Source organism: Chiloscyllium punctatum, chromosome 17, assembly GCF_047496795.1.
Source record: "Chiloscyllium punctatum isolate Juve2018m chromosome 17, sChiPun1.3, whole genome shotgun sequence".
Taxonomy (NCBI): Eukaryota; Metazoa; Chordata; class Chondrichthyes; order Orectolobiformes; family Hemiscylliidae; genus Chiloscyllium; species Chiloscyllium punctatum.
This window is the reverse complement of record NC_092755.1, coordinates 83,920,870-83,941,423: the sequence shown is the minus strand read 5'-3', so window position 1 is coordinate 83,941,423 and position 20,554 is coordinate 83,920,870. Positions and strand designations below refer to the sequence as shown.

At 41.1% G+C, this 20,554-nt stretch overlaps 1 protein-coding gene across 7 annotated transcripts in view; it reads right to left on the bottom strand.

The window, feature by feature from the left end:
- golga3 (golgin A3) overlaps nt 1-20,554 on the bottom strand; it is a 103,425-nt gene that overhangs the window by 6,676 nt on the left and 76,195 nt on the right. For all 7 annotated transcript variants that reach the window (XM_072587721.1, XM_072587723.1, XM_072587720.1 and 4 more), the window contains 10 exons: nt 20,342-20,419; nt 19,915-20,178; nt 19,696-19,790; nt 18,085-18,301; nt 10,513-10,656; nt 7,648-7,845; nt 6,568-6,684; nt 5,828-5,967; nt 4,240-4,372; nt 2,386-2,508 (listed from right to left, as the gene is read on the bottom strand). In XM_072587721.1, the coding sequence (XP_072443822.1) occupies nt 2,386-2,508; nt 4,240-4,372; nt 5,828-5,967; nt 6,568-6,684; nt 7,648-7,845; nt 10,513-10,656; nt 18,085-18,301; nt 19,696-19,790; nt 19,915-20,178; nt 20,342-20,419 (1,509 nt within the window). The remainder of the gene's footprint in view (nt 1-2,385; nt 2,509-4,239; nt 4,373-5,827; nt 5,968-6,567; nt 6,685-7,647; nt 7,846-10,512; nt 10,657-18,084; nt 18,302-19,695; nt 19,791-19,914; nt 20,179-20,341; nt 20,420-20,554) is intronic.

Here is a 20,554-nt window from a genome sequence, read left to right as displayed (position 1 = left end):
AACTGAGATCTGGAACTCATTAAGTGAAGCTTTGGGCATGAAGCTGTTGTAAAGACGGTATCATTTTATTTTACTGGATTTTTGATTGTGGATTGAAAGTCAAGGATTGTGAAAGGAATTGCTGCATATTTAAAGGCAAATAACTTAAACTTTTTGTAAGTAGTATTTACATTGCTGCTTCGGTGGGGTGGTGGACTATTAGTAGATGGGTTGGCACTTGGGGATATGTCTGAACTGAGATTTAACTGACAACTATCTGATCGGATCCTGGATAACGAAAGTTTGTCAATGTGACTAATCCTGACAGAAGGCTTTGGACCACTGGAAGAAGACTTGCTGTAACTTTCTTAATGAAACATCTGAAGCTGAAGAAAGACCATTTTCCCTCACCAGTTGCTGTAAATCACGGCTTTTATCCAGGAAGGCAAGCATTTTGCAGTGAATCTACCAGTTACCTGTCCCTCCTGCGAAGGATTGCAAAAGAGCTGAAGAACAGTGATTGAAGAGTAGAACCCCTGGCAATGTATTGAAGATGATAGAGAAGTGGTTGGCAGAGAGAAAGCAGAGAGTTGGAATAAACAAGTCCTTTTAGAGTGCAGGCAATGACGAGGTGGGGTACGGCAGGGTTCAGTGCTGGGACCCCAGCTGTTCACAATATAGTTTAATAATTTGGATGAAGGAATTGAATGCGACACCTTCAAATTTGCAGATGACAGTAAGCTGGGTGGCAGTGTGTGCAGCTGCAGGGAGACTTGGACAGACTGGCTGAGTGGGCAAATACTTGGCAAATGTAATATTATGTGAATAAATGTGAGCGTATCCACTTTGGTCATGAAAAACAGGAATGCAGATTATTATCTGAACCGTGGTAGTTTAGAAAAAGGTGAGGTGCAACGAGACCTGTGTGTCAGGGTGGAACACCCTGAAGGCTGTTGCAAGTGCAGCAGGCAGTGAGGAAAGCTAATAACATGCTGGCCTTCATAGCAAGAGGATTGAGCATAGGAGTAGGGAAGTCTTGCTGCAGTTATACAGGGCCTTGGTGAGGCCTTACCTTGAGTAGTGTACAATTTTGGTTTCCTAGTCATTCTTAGGACATTCCTAGGACATTCTTGCTATTGAGGGTGAGTCGATTGCATAGGCAGATGCTGAGGAAGGAGATGGTGGCTATATTAGTGGGTCTGCTTCAGGATGTGGTGAAGAGCTTCAAGGCAGAGGAGATGACCTGGGTGAGTGCAGTGGCAAAGAGACTTGCTGAGATCCTTGTAGAGGGAGGAGGAGAATTTCTTCAAGGTGGACATCCTTTGAAGAGGCTGCACAGTGAGGTTTTAACCCTCCTGCTGTTCAAGAGCTGCCTACTGTGCTTTTCCATCGCCACCCTTTTTGACTCATTCTTGCTATTGAGAAAGTCCAGCGAAGATTCACCAGTCTGATTCCTGGGATGGCAGGACTGACATATAAGGAAAGGCTGGATCAAGTGGACTTGTACTCACTGGAATTAAGAAGAGTTGTAGAGTAGGGGGGGGGGGGGGGGGGGGGGGGGGGAAGAGGGGTGCGCTCTCATAGAACCATACAAAATCCACTTGAGACTCGACAGGCTAGATGCGGGAAGATGATACCTCATGTTGAGCAAGTCCAGAACTAGGGATCACAGTCCAAGAATAAAAAATACGCCATTCAGGACCGAGATGAGAAAGAATTTCTTCACTCAGAGAGCAGTGAACCTGTGGAATTTTCTTCCACAAGCTGTTGGGGCCAGTTTAATATATAGACGTGGCCCTTGCAGCTAAAGGGATCAAGCCATATGGAAAGAAAACAGGTGTGGGATACTGAAACTGCATGATCAGTCATGATCATATTGAATGGTGGTGCAGGCTCAAAAGGGCCGAATGGCCTACTCCTGCTCCTATTTCCTATGTTTACTCCAGTGAGTTGTGACGCTGTACAGTTTTATGTGAAGGGTTATAGTCAGTGGGATTTCATAGCAGGCCAAATGCTGCAAAGTGGGATTAAGATGGATGGTTTGTTTCCCAGCTAGTGCGTGCCCAGTGGCAAGTGGTTTCTTTCCATTCTGTCAATTTTCTATGCTTATGCCACCTCCATCTCCATACTATAGCATGAGGTAGAACTTGCATTTAGTGAGTTGCCCAAATACATAACCAAACTATTGTGACTAATCAGTTGAAAGCGAACTTTTTTCACCTATTTTGGTTTCATTCTGAACTTTGCATCTTACAGGAAATTAAGCAAATGATAATGGGGAGAAACTACAAAAATGCCAAAAAAAAAAAACAACTCATTCAGCAGCGAACCTTAATCAAAGTAGGAAAAGGTTAGATGACTTGGTGCAGAGACCAAAACATGAATCTTCTTGTTCATATCACCTACCTGTAAAGCTTCCTGTAGCCCTTCTAACTCCTTCTGACCTCGCTGTTCAGTTAGTGAGAGTTGCTGTCTTAAGGCTTGTAGGTCCCTTTCCTTCTGTTCAACTTCCCATTTCAAGTCCTCCACCTAAAAAGAAAGACCTTTTAAAAACTTCGTCATAATCACAATAATTAGTTAGTGGTCTACATGTAAAAGCCATTTGCCAAACTAATTCCTATTGCTGGGGACCAAATCTGCCCTCCTATGCCAAAAAGACAAAATGTTAATCACACAAATGACCAAATATTTTTCATACATTGTGTTTAGAATTAAAATTAAAATCTTTAGCAAATCTAGTGCCACAGGTTTATTGATAACAGGTTTACCATAAAAGAACTGCAATTTAGTCTTGGGATAGCCAATATTGGACCAAGCAAACTGACCATTTAATTAAACCGACCACTTAATTAAACTTGGCATGATCCTTGTGGATATTCTTTGTGTCTGTAAATTGCCTTATGATAATGAAACGGAGCATGGCCCCTCATAAAAAAAAGTGCAACATTCTCCATCAGCCGCTGGTGATAACATTTATCTCACAAATGAAGCTTCAGCATTCTATTCCTCAGATTCTTATATACACTTCTAATAAATTCATTCAAGATTTTACCTCAAGTCATTTTACAATCTAATTAAGATCATACAGCCGTGACTAAAAGCAATACAAGACGATGACAGATGGAGCAGCAATATTAAACCAAAGTTACTCCAGATCTAACTTTGTCTCTTCAATATAACTGTTACCATTCCATTTGCTTTCTATTCTGTAGTATCTGTAATCTCAAATCATCCTCTAACATTTTCTAATGTACCTTTTCATTAACGTTGTTCCTTTTCTATAGTATAGCTCGGATCCAGGAAACCTATGTTCAAGTTGCACCTGATCCAGATAACATCTCTGAAGAAGTGGATTTGAAAATGTAAAACCCAACACTTTTCCACCTCTTTCTTCACACTTGAAGAATTATACCAGAGTCGAAATATAACTATTACAGAGACTGTCAGACCCAAGTTTTGCAAGCACTCTGGTTTGTATGGCAGGTTTCCAATATCCACAATATTTTACTTTTACTCTGGATCCAGAGATGTGTTTTCAGCAGAATAAAGATCAGTTCTAAATGCAACAAATGAATAGAAATTACAGACAGTAGAAGGGGGAATATATCAAAATAGAGTTCATAGTGTGAAATTGTTTAATCAATGCTGAGTCCAGAAGGCTATGAAGTGCCTAATCCAAAAATAAGAGATCCTCCAGGTTTCACTGGAGCACTGCAGAAAGTCTAAAAGAAAACATGAGAATGAGAAACAAGCTGACGTATTGAAATGGCAAGTGACCTATGGTCCAAAATGATTGAACATAATGTTCACTCATGACTCAAAGTACCAGCAAAGCTATACGGTATATGCACTTGTTAATGGCAAGATACCATGTTGGAGACAAGGTGGTTGGGGTGGAGAAAGGCAATACTTCCATCTGAAACAGATTGAAAAAAAAGTCTTGAGATAAAATTTTCCATAAAGAACAGCACTTCTGAAAATGAAACACTCCTTCATGACTGTGCTTGGTACCACTTAGGTTCAAGTCATCTGCACCAATTAACCTACGAACACACTCCCACAGGAGAACAGCTGGAATATGATAAAAAAAGTGGCTAAGGTCACAAGGAGGCAAATACAAGTGAATGAAACCAATCATTTTCACTCAGCTTGTTTTAAAATTCAAGCAAATAAACATCACAGCCCACATTAAAACCAATGATTCAAGTTGAGCAAGATTCCACATAGATAATAGCGATGTAGTCACGTGGTAAGCTGTACCTCCTGGTTTACAGTAACTGGTTTGTTAAGCTCTTCATCCAGCTGTTTCTGCAATAGTTTAAGCTGGGAGTGAGCAGCAGCCAATTCCTCCTGGAACTGTGCTACTTCCTGAGAGTGTTTCTTATCCTGGGCTCTGCAACAGAACACAATGGGAGCAAAATTAGATAAATCCAAATCATGATGAAGCATGAAGTCCAGGGACCATTAGGAAATCAAATTATTTAAAACAATGATTGTTTCGAATTGAACTTGTTCAACCTGAATATGGTGCGATATGTCCTATAAGTTAAGTTTTCAAAAGAAATGATGCCTCATTTTCATCAAGTAAAACTGCAGTGGTTTCTTTGATCACTGTGCCAGGACATTTATTAGCTTTTCTACTGGAAACATTCATGTTCCATAACAAAATATTTATTTTTAAAATAAACTGTTTGAGTTTCAAAAATTATTAGAAAACGTGTTCATGTGGTTTCTGACTACTTTTTCATGTTTTTTTATGGATACACCATATTTCTTCTTTATTCATTCATGGGATGTGGGCATCATTTGGCAAGGCTAGTATTTTTTAACCAAAACCGAGCTGCTCTTGAAATAAGTGCCTTCCTCGACTATTTCACAACATTGCTGTGTATCCAACATTCCATCAGATGTTTCTTCCTCCTGCACAAACTGCCAAGACCTATGCACGGCAGCACTTTCTGGAAACAGAGTCATGCTGTGGCATGGACATGACAATCAACATGCATGGGGTTTCCCAGGGCCATGCTGCTTCAGGGAAACATTGTGTGGGTATGCAGTCACAAGTATGACAGGATGCAGATTCCTTTCCCTGAAGAACATTCGTGAATCAGATGGGTTTTGACAATAATGGATTATAGTTTTATTGTCAGCATCACTGAGACAATCTTCCAATTCCAGATGCATTAGTATAATTTGAATTCCAACAGCTACTCTGGTGGGATATGAACCCATTTCCCCACAGACTTAGCCTGAGCCTCTGGATTATCAGTCCAGTGATTTTGCTACTACATCATTATCGCCCCAGATCAGAAAATCATGTCTCCATTAATTCCATGGAAACAGACCATCCTTCCCAACTCTCCACATGAGCTAACAACCCCAATTAAAGTGTAACCAAATAAATCTCACTTTTGTCCTTTTCCCTCAGAGTAACAGTGAGATATGACAAAGGGCTACCATTATCAACTTCCAGTCCTACAATTCTAGAAAACATATCAAACTCAGTTACTAAACAAATGCTAGTGAAATCACTCCAGCCATACATCCCAGATTAAACACACTGCAGTAGGGTACGGGCTGTTATTTCTCAGATTCTAGAGCTAAAGTCAACATGGCAACACTGAGCAATTATGACCCCTAAAGACCTTCCCATATAATAATATGGGAAGGTCTCATTAGATGATATAGTAGGGTTGGAGCATCTGTGGTGTAGAGAAATTCCACCAACAGGGCAGACAAGGAGGGGTTTTAATTCTCCATGTTTCAACATTCCTACCACATATCTCATTCCTTAGCTATTGCACGCCAGATTTGTATAAGAACCGTAACTGCCACATGGTTGTCGTACTGGAGTTTGTCAGCTTCTGCCTGCAGAGCTTCTACAAGCTGTTCTTTGGCATATAGCTCTTTCTTCACCTCGCTGAGTTCGAGGGCAGCTGCTCTGTAGTGACGACGATTGTGTCCAGCCTCAGCCTTGTTTGCTGAAACCTATAAATCAATTAAAGTAATTAAAAACACAATAAATGCAATAACGAAACAGTGATTGACTTCAATTTCCTTCAGTGAGGTAGAAATATTGCATTCATACAGACTCAATTCTCCAACTTCTTAATCTTGAAATTCTCTCTCTTGTTGGTGTACTGTTTAATAAACATCTCCAGACTTTCAGCACCCCACATTCAAGTGACTAAGACCACTCCACTGTCTTCATCCATGATCCATACTGGAAGTTCCCATGAAATCACTAGACAGCAACAGGATCAGAAATCTTCACGAGCTCAGTAATACCAAGGCCAGTTGTAGCTCAATTACCAACCTGGCTGAGACCCAGTTAATTGGCAGAGAATCTATGATTCAATGCTAAACTGAGCTGTGCCTCAACCATTCTTTACTACACTATTATATTATACAATAGTTTTCAACAAAAGTTACATAATATTATATACGGCAAATTCAGTAATATTACACAGCATAAATTTTCATTCAATAATCTGAATGATAGTTTAATGGAATTGATTGAACCTTTCTAACGATTTACATACTTATGTTCACCGTTTCCCGAAATAAAGACTTAAATCTACCATTTACCTGCTGTTTTAATTCATTAACATTTCCTTTCTCCTTTTCCAGTGCAATCTGCAAAGCTTGTACTAATTGCTTCATCTGCTGGTCCTCTTCTTCCTTTCGCTTTAGGACTGCTTGTACCTGTACAAGAAAACTCACTCCATGAAAACGTTTTGTTGGGTGTTACTATGAAAGATTGCATTCAGTCACTTTTATTTTCGATTTTGAAGTAGAACAGGTTAGGACAAAATGCAATTAATCACAAAGTTGGGGAAAAGGAAAATGAACTGGATTGATTTGTCATATGGATTTCACAAGATCAACACTAATTTTCTACAAGACAGATTTTGGCTGGCTGCATTGGTAGACCACAGCTCATTGATGGTGCATTTAGCCCTTGGGGCAGCATGGAGTTCTTAACATGGCACAAACAGCTAGGACCTTGGAACTTCTGCAATCCTTGATTTGACAATATATGAATAGAGGTTGACAAGATTGCCTCAATAGTGAGACCACCTGGTTCATCGCCATTCTAGACCATAAGTGGCTTTGGAAATCGTTCTGTTAGACAGACAGCAATTTTACAGTCTGTGACTCCATGACAAGAGCAGAGAAAAAAAAAAGAGAAAAAAAATGTTAAAAGGCCGTTAAAAATAATTAGCTCGAGTACGTTCATTTTTAAAAAATAGACAGCAATAGCTCTAAGTATCATTTGTTGCGCATATCGACCTATTACACAGTGCAGTGCCTTTAAGATTGCATGCATATTAAAGGAAAGATTATGTGTGCACAGCTTGTTTGTGGTGTTTTGCCTGGCACATTCTCAAATACTAGGTGGTCATGCAATCATGTAGCTTAGAAGAATTTATAGAAAGGAGGATGGGATGGTTAAAATAAAAATTTAATGTAAGTTTAGTTACACACAACCATTAGAAAAATCAAGTCACTTTACTAATTATAATGTGTTTCCAGATTCAATGTTAGGTTTGATTTATTACTTAAATAAAAGATTTTGAGTGATTAGAATTATTTTAATCTATAAGCACTCTTGGGGTCCAGCATAAATGATTGACTTTAAAAAGATCCTCTACTTTAGACTCATACCTGAAGATTAAGTTGTACAAGATCTGCTTCTCTTTTTGACAAGGCAGTCTCCAAGATGCTGGTATGCTCTTTCAGTGCAGCATGGGACTGACTTAAGCCAACTAATTTCCCTCGCTCATGTTCCAACTCTAGAGTCAGCTTTTTATTGGCTTCTTCCAAGCGTCGTATCTTTTTCCGATAACCTCTTGACTCTTGAAGCTAAGTGGCAGAGAACAGAAGCTATCATAGCAAACGAAAGAATTTGTACAAATTAAGCAGCCTTCATACTCACTGCATTTACCACCATAAGATATATGGACTTGATACACAAAGGGACAGAAATAGATGTTTAACAGTTTCAATCATGTATTTATAATTTCAAACACTAATAATATCTGGAAAACAATCTATCCTGTATTGAAAAGCAGTTTACACCGTGAATCACAACTATACTTTCCAATATTCCTCAGGACAGAACACACCCTTAATTTTTGCCTGAAGGATGATAATTCCAGAGGAAAAAAACCACAAATGCTTGAATTAGATTGCTTTTAATGAGTGAGTGGTTGGAATAGTCAAAAGATGTTATTACACAACTGTGCAACAGGTAAGACTTGAAACGTCCTGGCTCAGAGGTATGGACACTATTATTGTGTCACAAAAGCCCGAGTGTTTGTATTAATTCCTGTGAAGGGATTGATAAATAGTGTTTTCATTTTAAAAAAAACAATTATTGACAGCAACCCTTTGAAATAAGAGAAACTGCAGGGGAAACAGGCAAGAGGAACTAAAGGGAGAAAGAAAAAGCAATGAAAATGATCAAAGGCGTTTATACATGAATGTAATGGGCAATATCTCATTTATCATTTACAGTTGTAAATAAACAGATTTAGTTTGCTCCTGACCATTAGAGGTGGGAAGTGGTGAACATGAAGCCGAGACCCTGCAGAATGATAAAGATAGGTTAAGCCAATGGGCAAAAACTTGGCAGATTAAATATGTGAGAAAATGTGAACATTTGCACTTTGGCAGTAAGAATAAATAAGCTGAATATTATTTAAATGGGGAACGACTGCAGAGAGCGAGAGAACAGAGGAATCTGGAGTTCTTATGTACGAATGACAAAGATGGGTAGGCAATGAGGAAAGAAAATGGAACATTGACTTTTATTTCAAAGGGAATAGAGTATAACTGTACGGAGATTATACTGAAAATATGCAAGGTACTACTCAGACTACATCTGGAATACTGTGAATAGTTACCCAAGGAAAGATATACTGGCATTAGAGACATCCCAAGAAAGATTCACTGGGCTGCTGCTGTATAGAGGAACTGCCTTATGGAGGGGTGCTTAAGTAGGTTATGCCTTTACTCATAGGAATTTAAGAGATTGAGAGGTAACATACAAGATTCTTAGGGTGACTTCACAGGGTAGATCGTTGTTGTTTCCCCATATGGCAGAGTATGGGAACAAAGGGCATATCAGAACAAGAGAACAAAAGGGCGGAGATGAAGAGTACCCAGATGGAAGCAAACCTGTGGAAATATTTATTGCAGAGGTCTGTCAAGACTCAGTCGTCAAGTATATTCAAGGCTAAGAGCAACAGATCTTATAATAAGTAAGGAAATCAATGGTTATAGGGAAAAAGGCAGGCAAGTGGAGTACAAGGCTATCAGATCAGTGACCTCATTGAATGGCAGAGCAGATTCAATGGGCTAACATCTGTTCCTATGTCCTTGTGGCATTGATGATTCCAAATATAATGCACCTGGAAATCTACTTACAATTCCACAGTGACTATACTTCAAAAGTACTTCTAGACATCATAAGGTCTTCAAAGACCAAATAAATGCAAGTGGTGTTTAAAATAGTTTCTATTCATTTTGCAGAACACAAAAAAGTCTTCATACCACAAAAGAGCAGGATAATAATTGTTTATAAACACGTTTTGGTCAGCAAAATGATCCACCACCTGAGTCTGGTTATTTTCTTGCGGGCCAGGCAAAGGGAGAATGAAAGATCCAAGAATTAATCTATTCACTTCCATAGTAGTGTTCAATTGGGCTGAAACAAGCCAAATTAAAAAGAGAAATTAATTCACTAGCAAACAATACCAACAAGTGGTTTTTTTTCCTCTTTATTCTTTCGTCCAATGTTGGCGGACTGGCAAGACCAGCATTTGTCAACCATCCCTAACTGCCCTAAGACTGAGTGACTTGCTAGTCAATTTCAGAGGACAGTTAAGAAAACAGGCATATAATTATGGCCCGGAGGTCACATGAAGGCTAGACCAGTAATTATAACAGATCTCCTTCCCAAAATGACTTTAAAATTTATTCATGTGATGAAGTGGTCAATAGCTAAGCCAGCATTTACTGCCCATCCCTCAGAGGGCAATTAAGACCATATTGCCATGGGTCTGGAGTCACAGGAGGCGAAGATGGCAGTTTCCTTACCTAAAAGAGGAGTGAACCAGATGGGTTTTCCTAACAAGTGACAATGGAGTCATGGCCATCATTAGACACTTAATTCCAATTTTTATTGAATTTAAATTCCACCATCTGCCACGGCAGGATTCAAACCTGTTCCCCAGTACATTACCTTGGCTTTAAAAAAAAACAGCAACATTATCACAGGCCATCACCTCCCCTAAAGTAGATGAACGAAAATAGATGGTGTTTATCATGGTCACCATAACTCAGATCTGCTTTATATTTCAAATTGGTTCACAAAATTCAAATTCTACCTGCTGCTGTGATGGGATTTGAACTCGTGCCCCTAGAACATTAGCCCGAACCTCCGGATTGCCAGCCTAGTCACATGAAATCGGGTAGGTGTGGTTAATAACAATACCCGTACACAGCGTGGTTTGGTTTAGGTCTTACCTCATCCTCTAGATCCAAGACCTTCTCTCTATAATCCTCAAGTTCCTGGCTGGTAAGGGAGATGATTGCCTGTAACTCCTTTTCAAGTGTGGCTTTGCTGTAGTTTACTGCCTGCAGCTCTGTTTGCAAAGCCTGAATCCGTTCCTATTAATATACAAAGGGATAACAAGATAACTTGCCAGTCCAGCTCCAACCAACCTCATCAATACAGTAATGCCAAAAGCCACACTGCATTTTTCGGCCAAAAATGAACCCAACTGCAGCAAGCCTGGTGCACCAAAGCAAACATTCTATATTGACACCACATGTCTCATTTCAAGTAAAATCAAACAAGTGTTGTATTGATTGAATACTTAAGAAAACATTGCACATTTTGTCTGAACAGGAAAGCTTTGTGGGAAAAAGCTACGTCCTGTTAATTCCTCTTTGTCACCTCGTATATAACCTGTCAGAAATTGGGAAGTATTTGATGACATTATTCAAGAGTTTGACAGAAGAAGCAACCCTTCTAACGAACCAGAATGATCGGACCTCCAGTTCTTATCTTCAAGGCAAATACATGGCTCTTCATGGCTTATTTATAGCATTCAAATGCGATCAGATGCTTAACAAGTGGATAGCAAATGTTGGAAATTTGCAGCTCTTCAATCTGTGGCTCCAATGAGCTGCATCATTCTTTATTTCAATCAACAAAACTCTAGCTATACAAAAGCAAATAAAAAGTGTAGATGCTGAAAAACCTGAAATGAAAAGTGTGTGTGTGTATAGAGAGGGGAGTGGTGGCGGTGGTGAGAGCGATAGCGGGGGAGGGGGTCGACGTGCGACGGGTGGGGGGGGGGGGGGGTGGGGAGCGCAACAGGGGGTGGTGCGCGCAACGGGGGGGGGGGAACGGGGACGCGACAGAGCAAGGGAGGGAGGGCGCAAGACTGAGTTAACATTTCAGATTGAAAATCATTAGTTCTGAAGAAGTCACCAACTTAAAGCATCAGTTGTTAAGTTTAAATCTAGGATAGATAAATTTTTGTGGAGCAAAAGTATTAGGGGAGATGGATCAAAGGCAGGTATACACAGTTAGATGCTTTTTTGCATCAGAGAGCGAAGGGAGCTGAGTGGAAGTGAAGGCAGAGCGCAAAGCCGGTCAGGAAGGTAAGTGATTGTTATTCGAGTGGGTGTGTTCTAGACCCCAGGTCCTACAAAGTAGGGCCTCCCTCCCTCTCTTCTCCTCTAACCTAAATTAAAAGTCCACAGACTTGCCCCAAAAAAGAGTGTCCAAGGAAGTTCCTGTGGATTGAAGAGTGAGGCTTTAGCTCAGGAGTCTTTGACAAGGAGATTGAGTGAAGTGATTACGCCACAGTTGAAGAGGGTGAAGACATGACTGCCAAGCTGGTTCATTGTGCTACGTGCTTGATGTGGGAGGTCAATGACTCCGGTGTGTTTGGCTCATATAAGTGTGGAAAGTGTGTGCACGTTCAGCTACTGACAGAGCATATTGCAGCACTGATGAAAGAATTCGAGGACCTTAGGCTCATCCGAGAGAACGAGATCTTTCTGGATAAGACCTTCAGTGAAGTTATTACACCAAGTGTACCAGAAGAGAGCAGACGATGAGGAAGGCAGAGAGGAGACAGGTGCAAGAGACCCCGGGGGAAGTACCTGTCAGGAACAAGTTGAATCTTTTGGAAACAGTAGAGACAGATGACACTGCCAGTCCACGAGGCGGCCAGGTCTGTCAATCAAAAGTTGGCGTGGAGGCAGAGCGGAAGAGTCGGACATCGCACAGAGCCGTGGTAATAGGGGACTCCATAGTGAGAGGAACTGACCGGAGTTTTTGTGGCAGCAGGCGGGACTTAAGGATGGTGTGTTGCCTTCCTAGTGCCAGAGTTAAAGACATCACAGACAGAGTGCAGGAAATCCTCAAGGACGAAGGTGAAGAGCCAGAGGTGGTGGTACATGTCGGCACAAATGATGTCAGGAAGAATAGGAGGGACATACTACAGCGGGACTTCGGAGAACTAGGAAGAGGCAGAAAAACAGGACGTCCAAGGTGGTCATCTCCGGTTTGCTTCCAGTTCCTCAGGCTGGTGAGGCCAGAAACAGGGAGATAATGGACTTGAACGTATGGCTGGGGAACTGGTGCAGGAAGCAAGGATTTAAATTCTTGGATCACTGGGATATGTTTTGTGCTGAGCATAAATTCTATAAGAGAGACGGTTTGCACCTTAATAGGTTAGGGACCAGCATTCTGGCAGGCAGGTTTGCTACTGCAACGCAGCTATGCTTAAACTATGTAGTTGGTGGGGGGGAACAAATGATGTTTAAGAAGGAAATTGGAGGGAAAGTTAGAACAAGGGAAGTCAAGAAAGACAATTGTATCAATGAGGCAGAAAACTCAGAAAGGGATCATGCTGTAAGGTTGAGTGAAATAGGAGTTGATGGGAAGGGTGAGGGCAGTAACAAATTTAAAATACTATACATGAATGCGCAAAGCATTAGAAATAAGATGGATGAGCTTAAGGTTCTTTTGGAAATTGGCAGATACGATATTGTGGGGATAACTGAGACGTGGCTTCAAACAGACAGGGTCTGGGAAATGAATATTCAAGGCTACATGTGCTATCGTAAGGACAGACCGACAGGCAGAGGGTTTGGGGTGGCCATGTTAGTAAGGGATGATATTCAGTCCCTTGCGCAGGGGGATCTAGAATCAGGGGATGTAGAGTCAGCGTGGATAGAGCTGAGAAATACTAAGGGTAAAAAGACCCTCTTGGGAGTTATCTACAGGCCCCCAAACAGTAGTCTGGATGTCGGATGTAAGTTAAATCAGGAGCTGAAATTGGCCTGTCGCAAAGATGTTACTACAGTTGTTATGGGGGATTTCAACATGCAGGTAGACTGGGAGAATCAGGATGGTACTGGACCTCAAGAAAGAGACTTTGTGGAGTGCCTCAGAGATGGATTCTTAGAACAGCTGTTGCTGGAGCCCACCAGGGAGAAGGCAATTCTGGATCTGGTATTGTGCAACGAACCAGAATTGATCAGGGACCTCCAAGTGAAGGAGCCATTGGGAAGTAGTGACCATAATACAATAAGCTTCAATCTGCAATTTGAGAGGGAGAGGGTACAATCGGAAGTGACAATATTGCTGTTGAAGAAAGGGAACTATGGAGCTATGAGGGAGGAGCTGGCCAAAGTTCAATGGTGCAATACCTTAGCAGGGATGACAGTGGAGGAACAATGGCAGATATTTCTGGGTATAATGCAGAAGTTGCAGGATCAGTTCATTCCAAAAAGGAAGAAAGATCCTAGGAGGAGGCATGGGTGGCCGCGACTGACGAGGGAAGTTAAGAAACATATAAAGTTAAAAGAGAAAAAGTATAACATAGCAAAGATAAGTGGGAAAACTGAGGACTGGGAAGCTTTTAAAGAGCAACAAAGGATTACTAAGAAGGAAATACGCAGAGAAAAATTGAGTTACGAAGGTAAACTGGCCAATAATATAAAGGAGGATAGTAAAAGTTTTGCCTTTCACATACCTAAAAAATCTTTGGTTAAGACTAAAATTGGGCCCTTGAAGACAGAAACAGGGGAATATATTACGGGGAACAAAGAAATGGCAGAAGACTTGAATTGGTACTTCAGACCTGTGTTCACTGGGGAAGACACAAGCAATCTCCCTGAGGTAACAGTGGCTGAAGGACCTGAACTGAAGGGAATTTATATTTGCCAGGAATTGGTGTTGGAGAGACTGTTAGGTCTGAAGGTTGTAAGTCCCCGGGGCCTGATGGTCTATATCCCTGGGTACTGAAGGAGGTGACTCGAGAAATCGTGGATGCGTTGGTGATTATTTTCCAAATTCAATAGATTCAGGATCAGTTCCTGCAGATTGGAAGGTGGCTAATGTTGTACCACTTTTTAAGAAAGGTGGGAGAGAGAAAGCAGGAAATTATACACCAGTTAGTCTGACCTCAGTGGTGGGAAAGATGCTGGAGTCTATTATAAAGGATGAAATTACGATACATCTGGATAGTAGTAACAGGATAGGTCAGAGTCAGCATGCATTTATGAAGGGGAAATCATGCTTGACTAATCTTCTGGAATTTTTTGAGGATGTAACTCTGAAGATGGACGAGGGAGATCCAGTAGATGTAGTGTACCTGGACTTTCAGAAAGCTTTTGGAGGTTCGTGAGCAAAATTAGGGCGCATGGTACTGGGGGCAAAGTACTAACTTGGAATGAAAGTTGATTGGCTGACAGGAAACTAAGAGTAGTGATAAACGGCTCCATTTTGGAATGGCAGGCAGTGACCAGTGGGGTACTGCAGAGATCAGTACTGGGACCGCAGCTTTTTACAATATATGTTAATGATATAGGAGATGGTATTAGTAATAACATTAGCAAATTTGCTGATGATACTAAGCTGGGTGGCACGGTGAAATGTGAAGATGATGTTAGGAGATTACAGGGTGACCTGGACAAGTTAGGTGAGTGGTCAGATGCATGGCAGATGCAGTTTAATGTGGATAAATGAATGGTTATCCACTGTGGTGGCAAGAACAGGAAGGCAGATTACTACCTAAATGGAATCAATTTAGGTAAAGGGGCAGTACAGAGAGATCTGGGTGTTCTTGTACACCAGTCAATGAAGGTAAGCATGCAGGTACAGCAGGCAGTGAAGAAGGCTAATAGCATGCTGGCCTTCATAACAAGAGGGATTGAGTATAGAAGCAAAGAGGTTCTTCTGCAGCTGTACAGGGCCCTGGTGAGACCACACCTGGAGTACTGTGTGCAGTTCTGGTCTCCAAATTTGAGGAAAGACATTCTGGCTATTGAGGGAGTGCAGCATAGGTTCACGAGGTCAATTCCTGGAATGGCGGGATTACCTTACACTGAAAGACTGGAGCGACTGGGCTTGTATACCCTTGAGTTTAGAAGACTGAGAGGGGATCTGATTGAGACAGATAAGATTATTAAAGAATTGGACACTCTGGAGGCAGGAAACAGGTTTCCGCTGATGGGTGAGTGCCGAACCAGAGGACACAGCTTAAAAATAAGGGGTAGACCATTTAGGACAGAGATGAGGAGAAACGTCTTCACCCAGAGAGTGGTGGTTGTGTGGAATGCTCTGCCCCAGAGGGCAGTGGAGGCCCAGTCTCTGGATTCATTTAAGAGTTGGATAGAGCTCTCAAGGATTGTGGAATCAAGGGTTATGGAGATAAGGCAGGAACAGGATACTGATTAAGGATGATCAGCCATGATCATATTGAATGGTGGTGCAGGCTCAAAGGGCCTAAGTGGCAAATAATAAAACCAGCAGTGGAATCAGTTTCACAGTTGTAGGGTTCTTTTTCAGGACAAGATATACCCAAATAGATGACTTCATTTGTTCATCTCTGAGCAGCCTTGAGAAAATGGTGGTGCCAGGTATTTAGTGTTACATAGCATGGAAATTTGTGACCATGATAGCTGCTATGACAGAATCTGGCTCAGAATCTGTGGCTTGTTCGCCCAATATCATAACCACTGGGCACAGAATATTTTGTCACTAAAATGAAACTCAGCTTCAGCCCTTAGTTTAATTTTGGAACTTTTTGTAAAAAGATTTTATTACAACTTCTCTTGCAAATCCTGTAAGTGATGTCTTAGAATGCCAAGAGAGTTTTTTTTTTAGGTTTGTGGGAAATAGCAGGGTGCTGAGACAAATTGAATAAATCTTTCAAAGAGCCAGGATAATCATCATACCTCTGGTCTTCCTCTGTACTGCAACATTTTATAAAGCTCCTTCTTAGTCCATAGCATACAAAAGAAAATTAGGTCATCTGGCCCATCAAGTCTGCATCAACATTCAATCATAGCCGATATGCTTCTCAACCCTGGTCTCCTCCATTCTCCCTTTAACCCTTGAACCAAGGAACTAATCAAGAACCTACCTCGGTCTCAAAATAAAAACCACAGCAGTGACTCAATGATTAGCATTGCTGCCTCACAGCGCTAGGTTAGATTCCACCCTTGGCTGATTGTCTGTGTGGACGTTGTACATTGTTGCTGTGCCTGTGTGGGCTTCCTAGAGGTGCCCAGATTTCCTCTCAGTCCAAAAATGTGCAGATTAGGTGGATTAGCCATGGGAAATGCAGGGTTACAGAGATAGGGTAGAGGGATGGGTCTGGGTGGGATGCTCTTTGGAGGGTCAGTGTGCATTTGCTGAACCGAATGACCTATTTCCCAACCGGTAGTGATTCTACAATGATTTGACCTCCACAGCCTTCTGCAGCAATGAGTTCCACAGATTAACCAACCTGTGGCTAAAGAAATTCCTCATCTCAGTTCTGAAGGGATCCCTTCACTGAGGCTGTATTCTCATGTCCTAGTCTCTCCCAGTGGAAAACTCTTCTCCACATTTCACTCTATCCAGGCTTCTTGATATTCTAGAAGTTTAAAACAGATGGCCCCTCATCCTTCTAAACCCAGAGACCTCAACCTCTCCACACACAGCAAACCCTTCAGCTCCAGGATCATTCTTGTAAATCTCCTCTGGACCCCCTACTACGCCAGCACATCTTTTCCTTAAATATGGGCCCCAAAGCTTCTCTTCTATTCCAAATGCAGACTGACCAGATTCTTATACTGCCTCAGCAGCAGGTCTCTGCTCCTGTACTCTAGCATGTTAATCGTAAGAGAATCCTGAACTAGAACTCCCAAGTCCCTTTGTGCTTTAGATTTACAAAGCCTTTCCCAGTTTAGAAAATTATCTACACCTCTACTCTTTCTATCCACATGCATAACCTCACTTTCCCATATTGTATTCCATCTGCCTCTTCTTTGTCCACTCTTAGCATGTCCAAATTCAATTGCAGTTTGTCCACTTCCTTTGTGCATTTTGCAAATTCAGCAACAATAATCTCAGTCCCTCTTTAATGCATAACATGAATACATGAGTGTGGTCCCAACACTGATCCTCACCAAAGTTCACTGGTCACCAGTGGTCATCTTGACAAAGACTCCTTCTGTCAATCAAGCAGGCATAATTCTTGATGAAGGGCTTTTGTCTGTAAAGTCAATTCTCTTGCTTCTTGGATGCCACCCAGCGTGCTGAGCTTTTCCAGCACCACACTATCAACCCTTCTGCCAGTCAGCCAGCCAATCCTCTAGCTATGCCAGTACTTTGCACCAAACTCCATGAGCTCTCATTTTATTTAGCAGCCTCCCGTGCAGCACTTTGTCAAAAAAGTCTTTTGGAAATCCAAATAGATCACAACCACTGGCTCTGCTTTGCCTAACTCGCTCGCTGTCTTCTCAAAAAATTCTAACAGATTTTTCAGGCATCACCTCCCCCCTGACAAAGCCGTGCTGACTCAGCCCTATTTTACCATGCACTTCCAAGTACTCTGCCATCTCATCCTTAATAATGGACACTAAAGTTCTTATCAATGACCAAAGTCAGGCAAACCAGCCTATAACTTCCTATCTTCTTAAACAAAAGGGTTACATTTACATTTTATTTTGCCTCAGACACAAATTTTCAAGTTCTACAAAACAAATACATTTGCAATCTACAATTTAGAAAAAGCAACATACTTGAAGAATTTTATCATTTCCACCTTCTGTGAGCTGATCTTTCAACTTGCTGAGCTCTGCTTCAGCTGATTCTTTCGCTCCAAGGGCTTCTTGCAGTCGACGGCTCAGGATACCAACGGCGCTCTCATAAGCTTTATGTTTGGCTTTCATTTCTTTCTGCGCACTGCTGAGATCAGTGCCAAGCTTCTTCATTCGCGTCTTCTGTTCAGAAATACCTCTGGGGAAAAAAAATCAAGGCGATGCTGATTCAAAACTTCAGGAAAATGAATCCAACAATTCCTTATATAATGTGCGAAAAGGAATAAGAACAAGAAATGGGGAATAAATGAGTAGCTATCAACATGCCTTTAAATCATCAACACGTAACTGAAGCCATAGAAAATTCAAGGTATTGGAGTTGCCAGGGTTGGAGGATTTGAGCTATGGGGAGAGGCTGAACAGGTTGGGGCTGTTTTCCCTGGAGCATCGGAGGCTGAGACGTGACCTTCTAGAGGTTTACAAAATTATGAGGGGCATGGATAGGGTAAATAGGCAACATCTTTTTCCTGGGGTCGGGGAGTCCAGAACTAGTGGACATAGGTTTAGGGTGAGAGGGGAAAGACATAAAAGAGATCTAAAGGGCAACTTTTTCACCCAAAGAGTGGTACATGTATGAAATGAGCTGCCAGAGGAAGTGGTGGAGGCTGATATAATTGCAACATTTAAAAGGCATTTGGATGGGTATATGAATAGGAGGGGTTTGGTGGGATATGGGCCAGGTGCTGGTAGGTGGGACTAGATGGGGTTGGGATATCTGGTTGGCATGGACGGGTTGGACCGAAGGGTCTGTTTCTATGCTGTTTATCTCTATGACTCTAAGTAATTGAAAAAATTAAAATAGAAAAGGTGTAGACAGAAAAGGACAGTGAGATTAGTTTAATAGCGCCATTAAAAAGATTCACAATGTGCCGAACAGCAACTTTCTGCGCGCTTTATTCTATAACACTAAGTTCTTTGAGTTTCGTCCTGCAATGTTCCACGAAGTTCCCTTGTGATTACAGAGGGAAGTAGGAAGCCTTCATCTTCAATAACCTTGACTATTGTTGCCCAAGCCTTATTTTGGAAATTTATACTCAGTGACATACATCAAGCCTTTTATTAACCGGCATTTATGGGACCAGGAATATACCGATTGGATCAAATATTCCGCATAATCAAGAGGTCCACATAATCAATGTAAAAACACACAGTTATAGAAATGTAATGCGGGGGTATACAATCACTGTTATACTTTATTTACAGCATAAATCACAAATAATACTTAGCAGCAGAGAGCCTTCTCACTCGCACTCTCAACTGACTACTCCGACATCCAGTAGATTAGGAGTGAGGAAAAATCTGTTGATATTTCATGTTGCCATTTGATCAAATAACAGTATATTTACATTGAGGTAAATAAATTTAAACACTATAATAACTGGACATAATAATACAGTAAACTTTGCGATATTTGAGGCCATATTTGCCAGTTTGCTGAGAGTGCCAGGTCATAAAGGTTAAAACAAAGCTTGCGTATATTCCTTAATCAGCAGGAACATAAGCATTCGCATTTAATTTTTAAAAAACGCTCACTTTTTAGCTTCTTCCTGCATCTGCTCCACATGCTTCTTCAGTTCTTCATTCTCATGAGAAAGTGATATTAGGTGGTTTCGGTCAAACTGCATTGACTATTAGAAAGTATAATAGGACAAATGTAATGGTTTATTGACAAGAACAATGAAATTAAGCAAAACCAACTCAGTAACACTATTGTCCAGTTGCTTATGTAGTGTTGTCAAATTGACTGCGTACCTGAAGCTCTGTATTCAATTCATCACGTTCTTCCTGTGCCAACTGCAGCTGGGTTTCTAGATCAGTCATTTGTTGGTGAATTCGAGAAATTTCTTTTTGTAATCTTAAATGCTCATTCTGTGCAGATTTTTTGTCAGTCTGCAACACAACCACTTCTTGTTTCAGTTCTTTGACCTCTGACTCCAGCTTTTTCTTTGCTGATTTCAACTCATTCATTAGTTGATCCTTTGAATTTGCATCACGTCGATAGGCCTCCACCATTACCTGAAGGAAGAGGTAATTGAAGGCACAATTAAATTTCGAAAACCATCAATACTGTTCCACTAATACCATTCCTCTGATCACTTTCAGAGCAATCTATTAAACATGTAAATAATGCTAACTTCAAGTGACTGGACTACATATTACAAATTTCAGGAACATATACCTTCTGTTGTACAAGTTGATCTTTTAGTTTCTGAGTCTGCTTCTTAAAACTGGTATTCTCCTTTTGCATATTTTCTACCTATAAAAAGCCAAATAAATGTACATGTAAACGGACATCTCCTGTAAAAGTTACTAATACTGGAAAGTAATGCTTATTTCAAAGTAGGAATTATACCACGTGTTTTACAATGATCTTCATAGATAATCTTTTAGA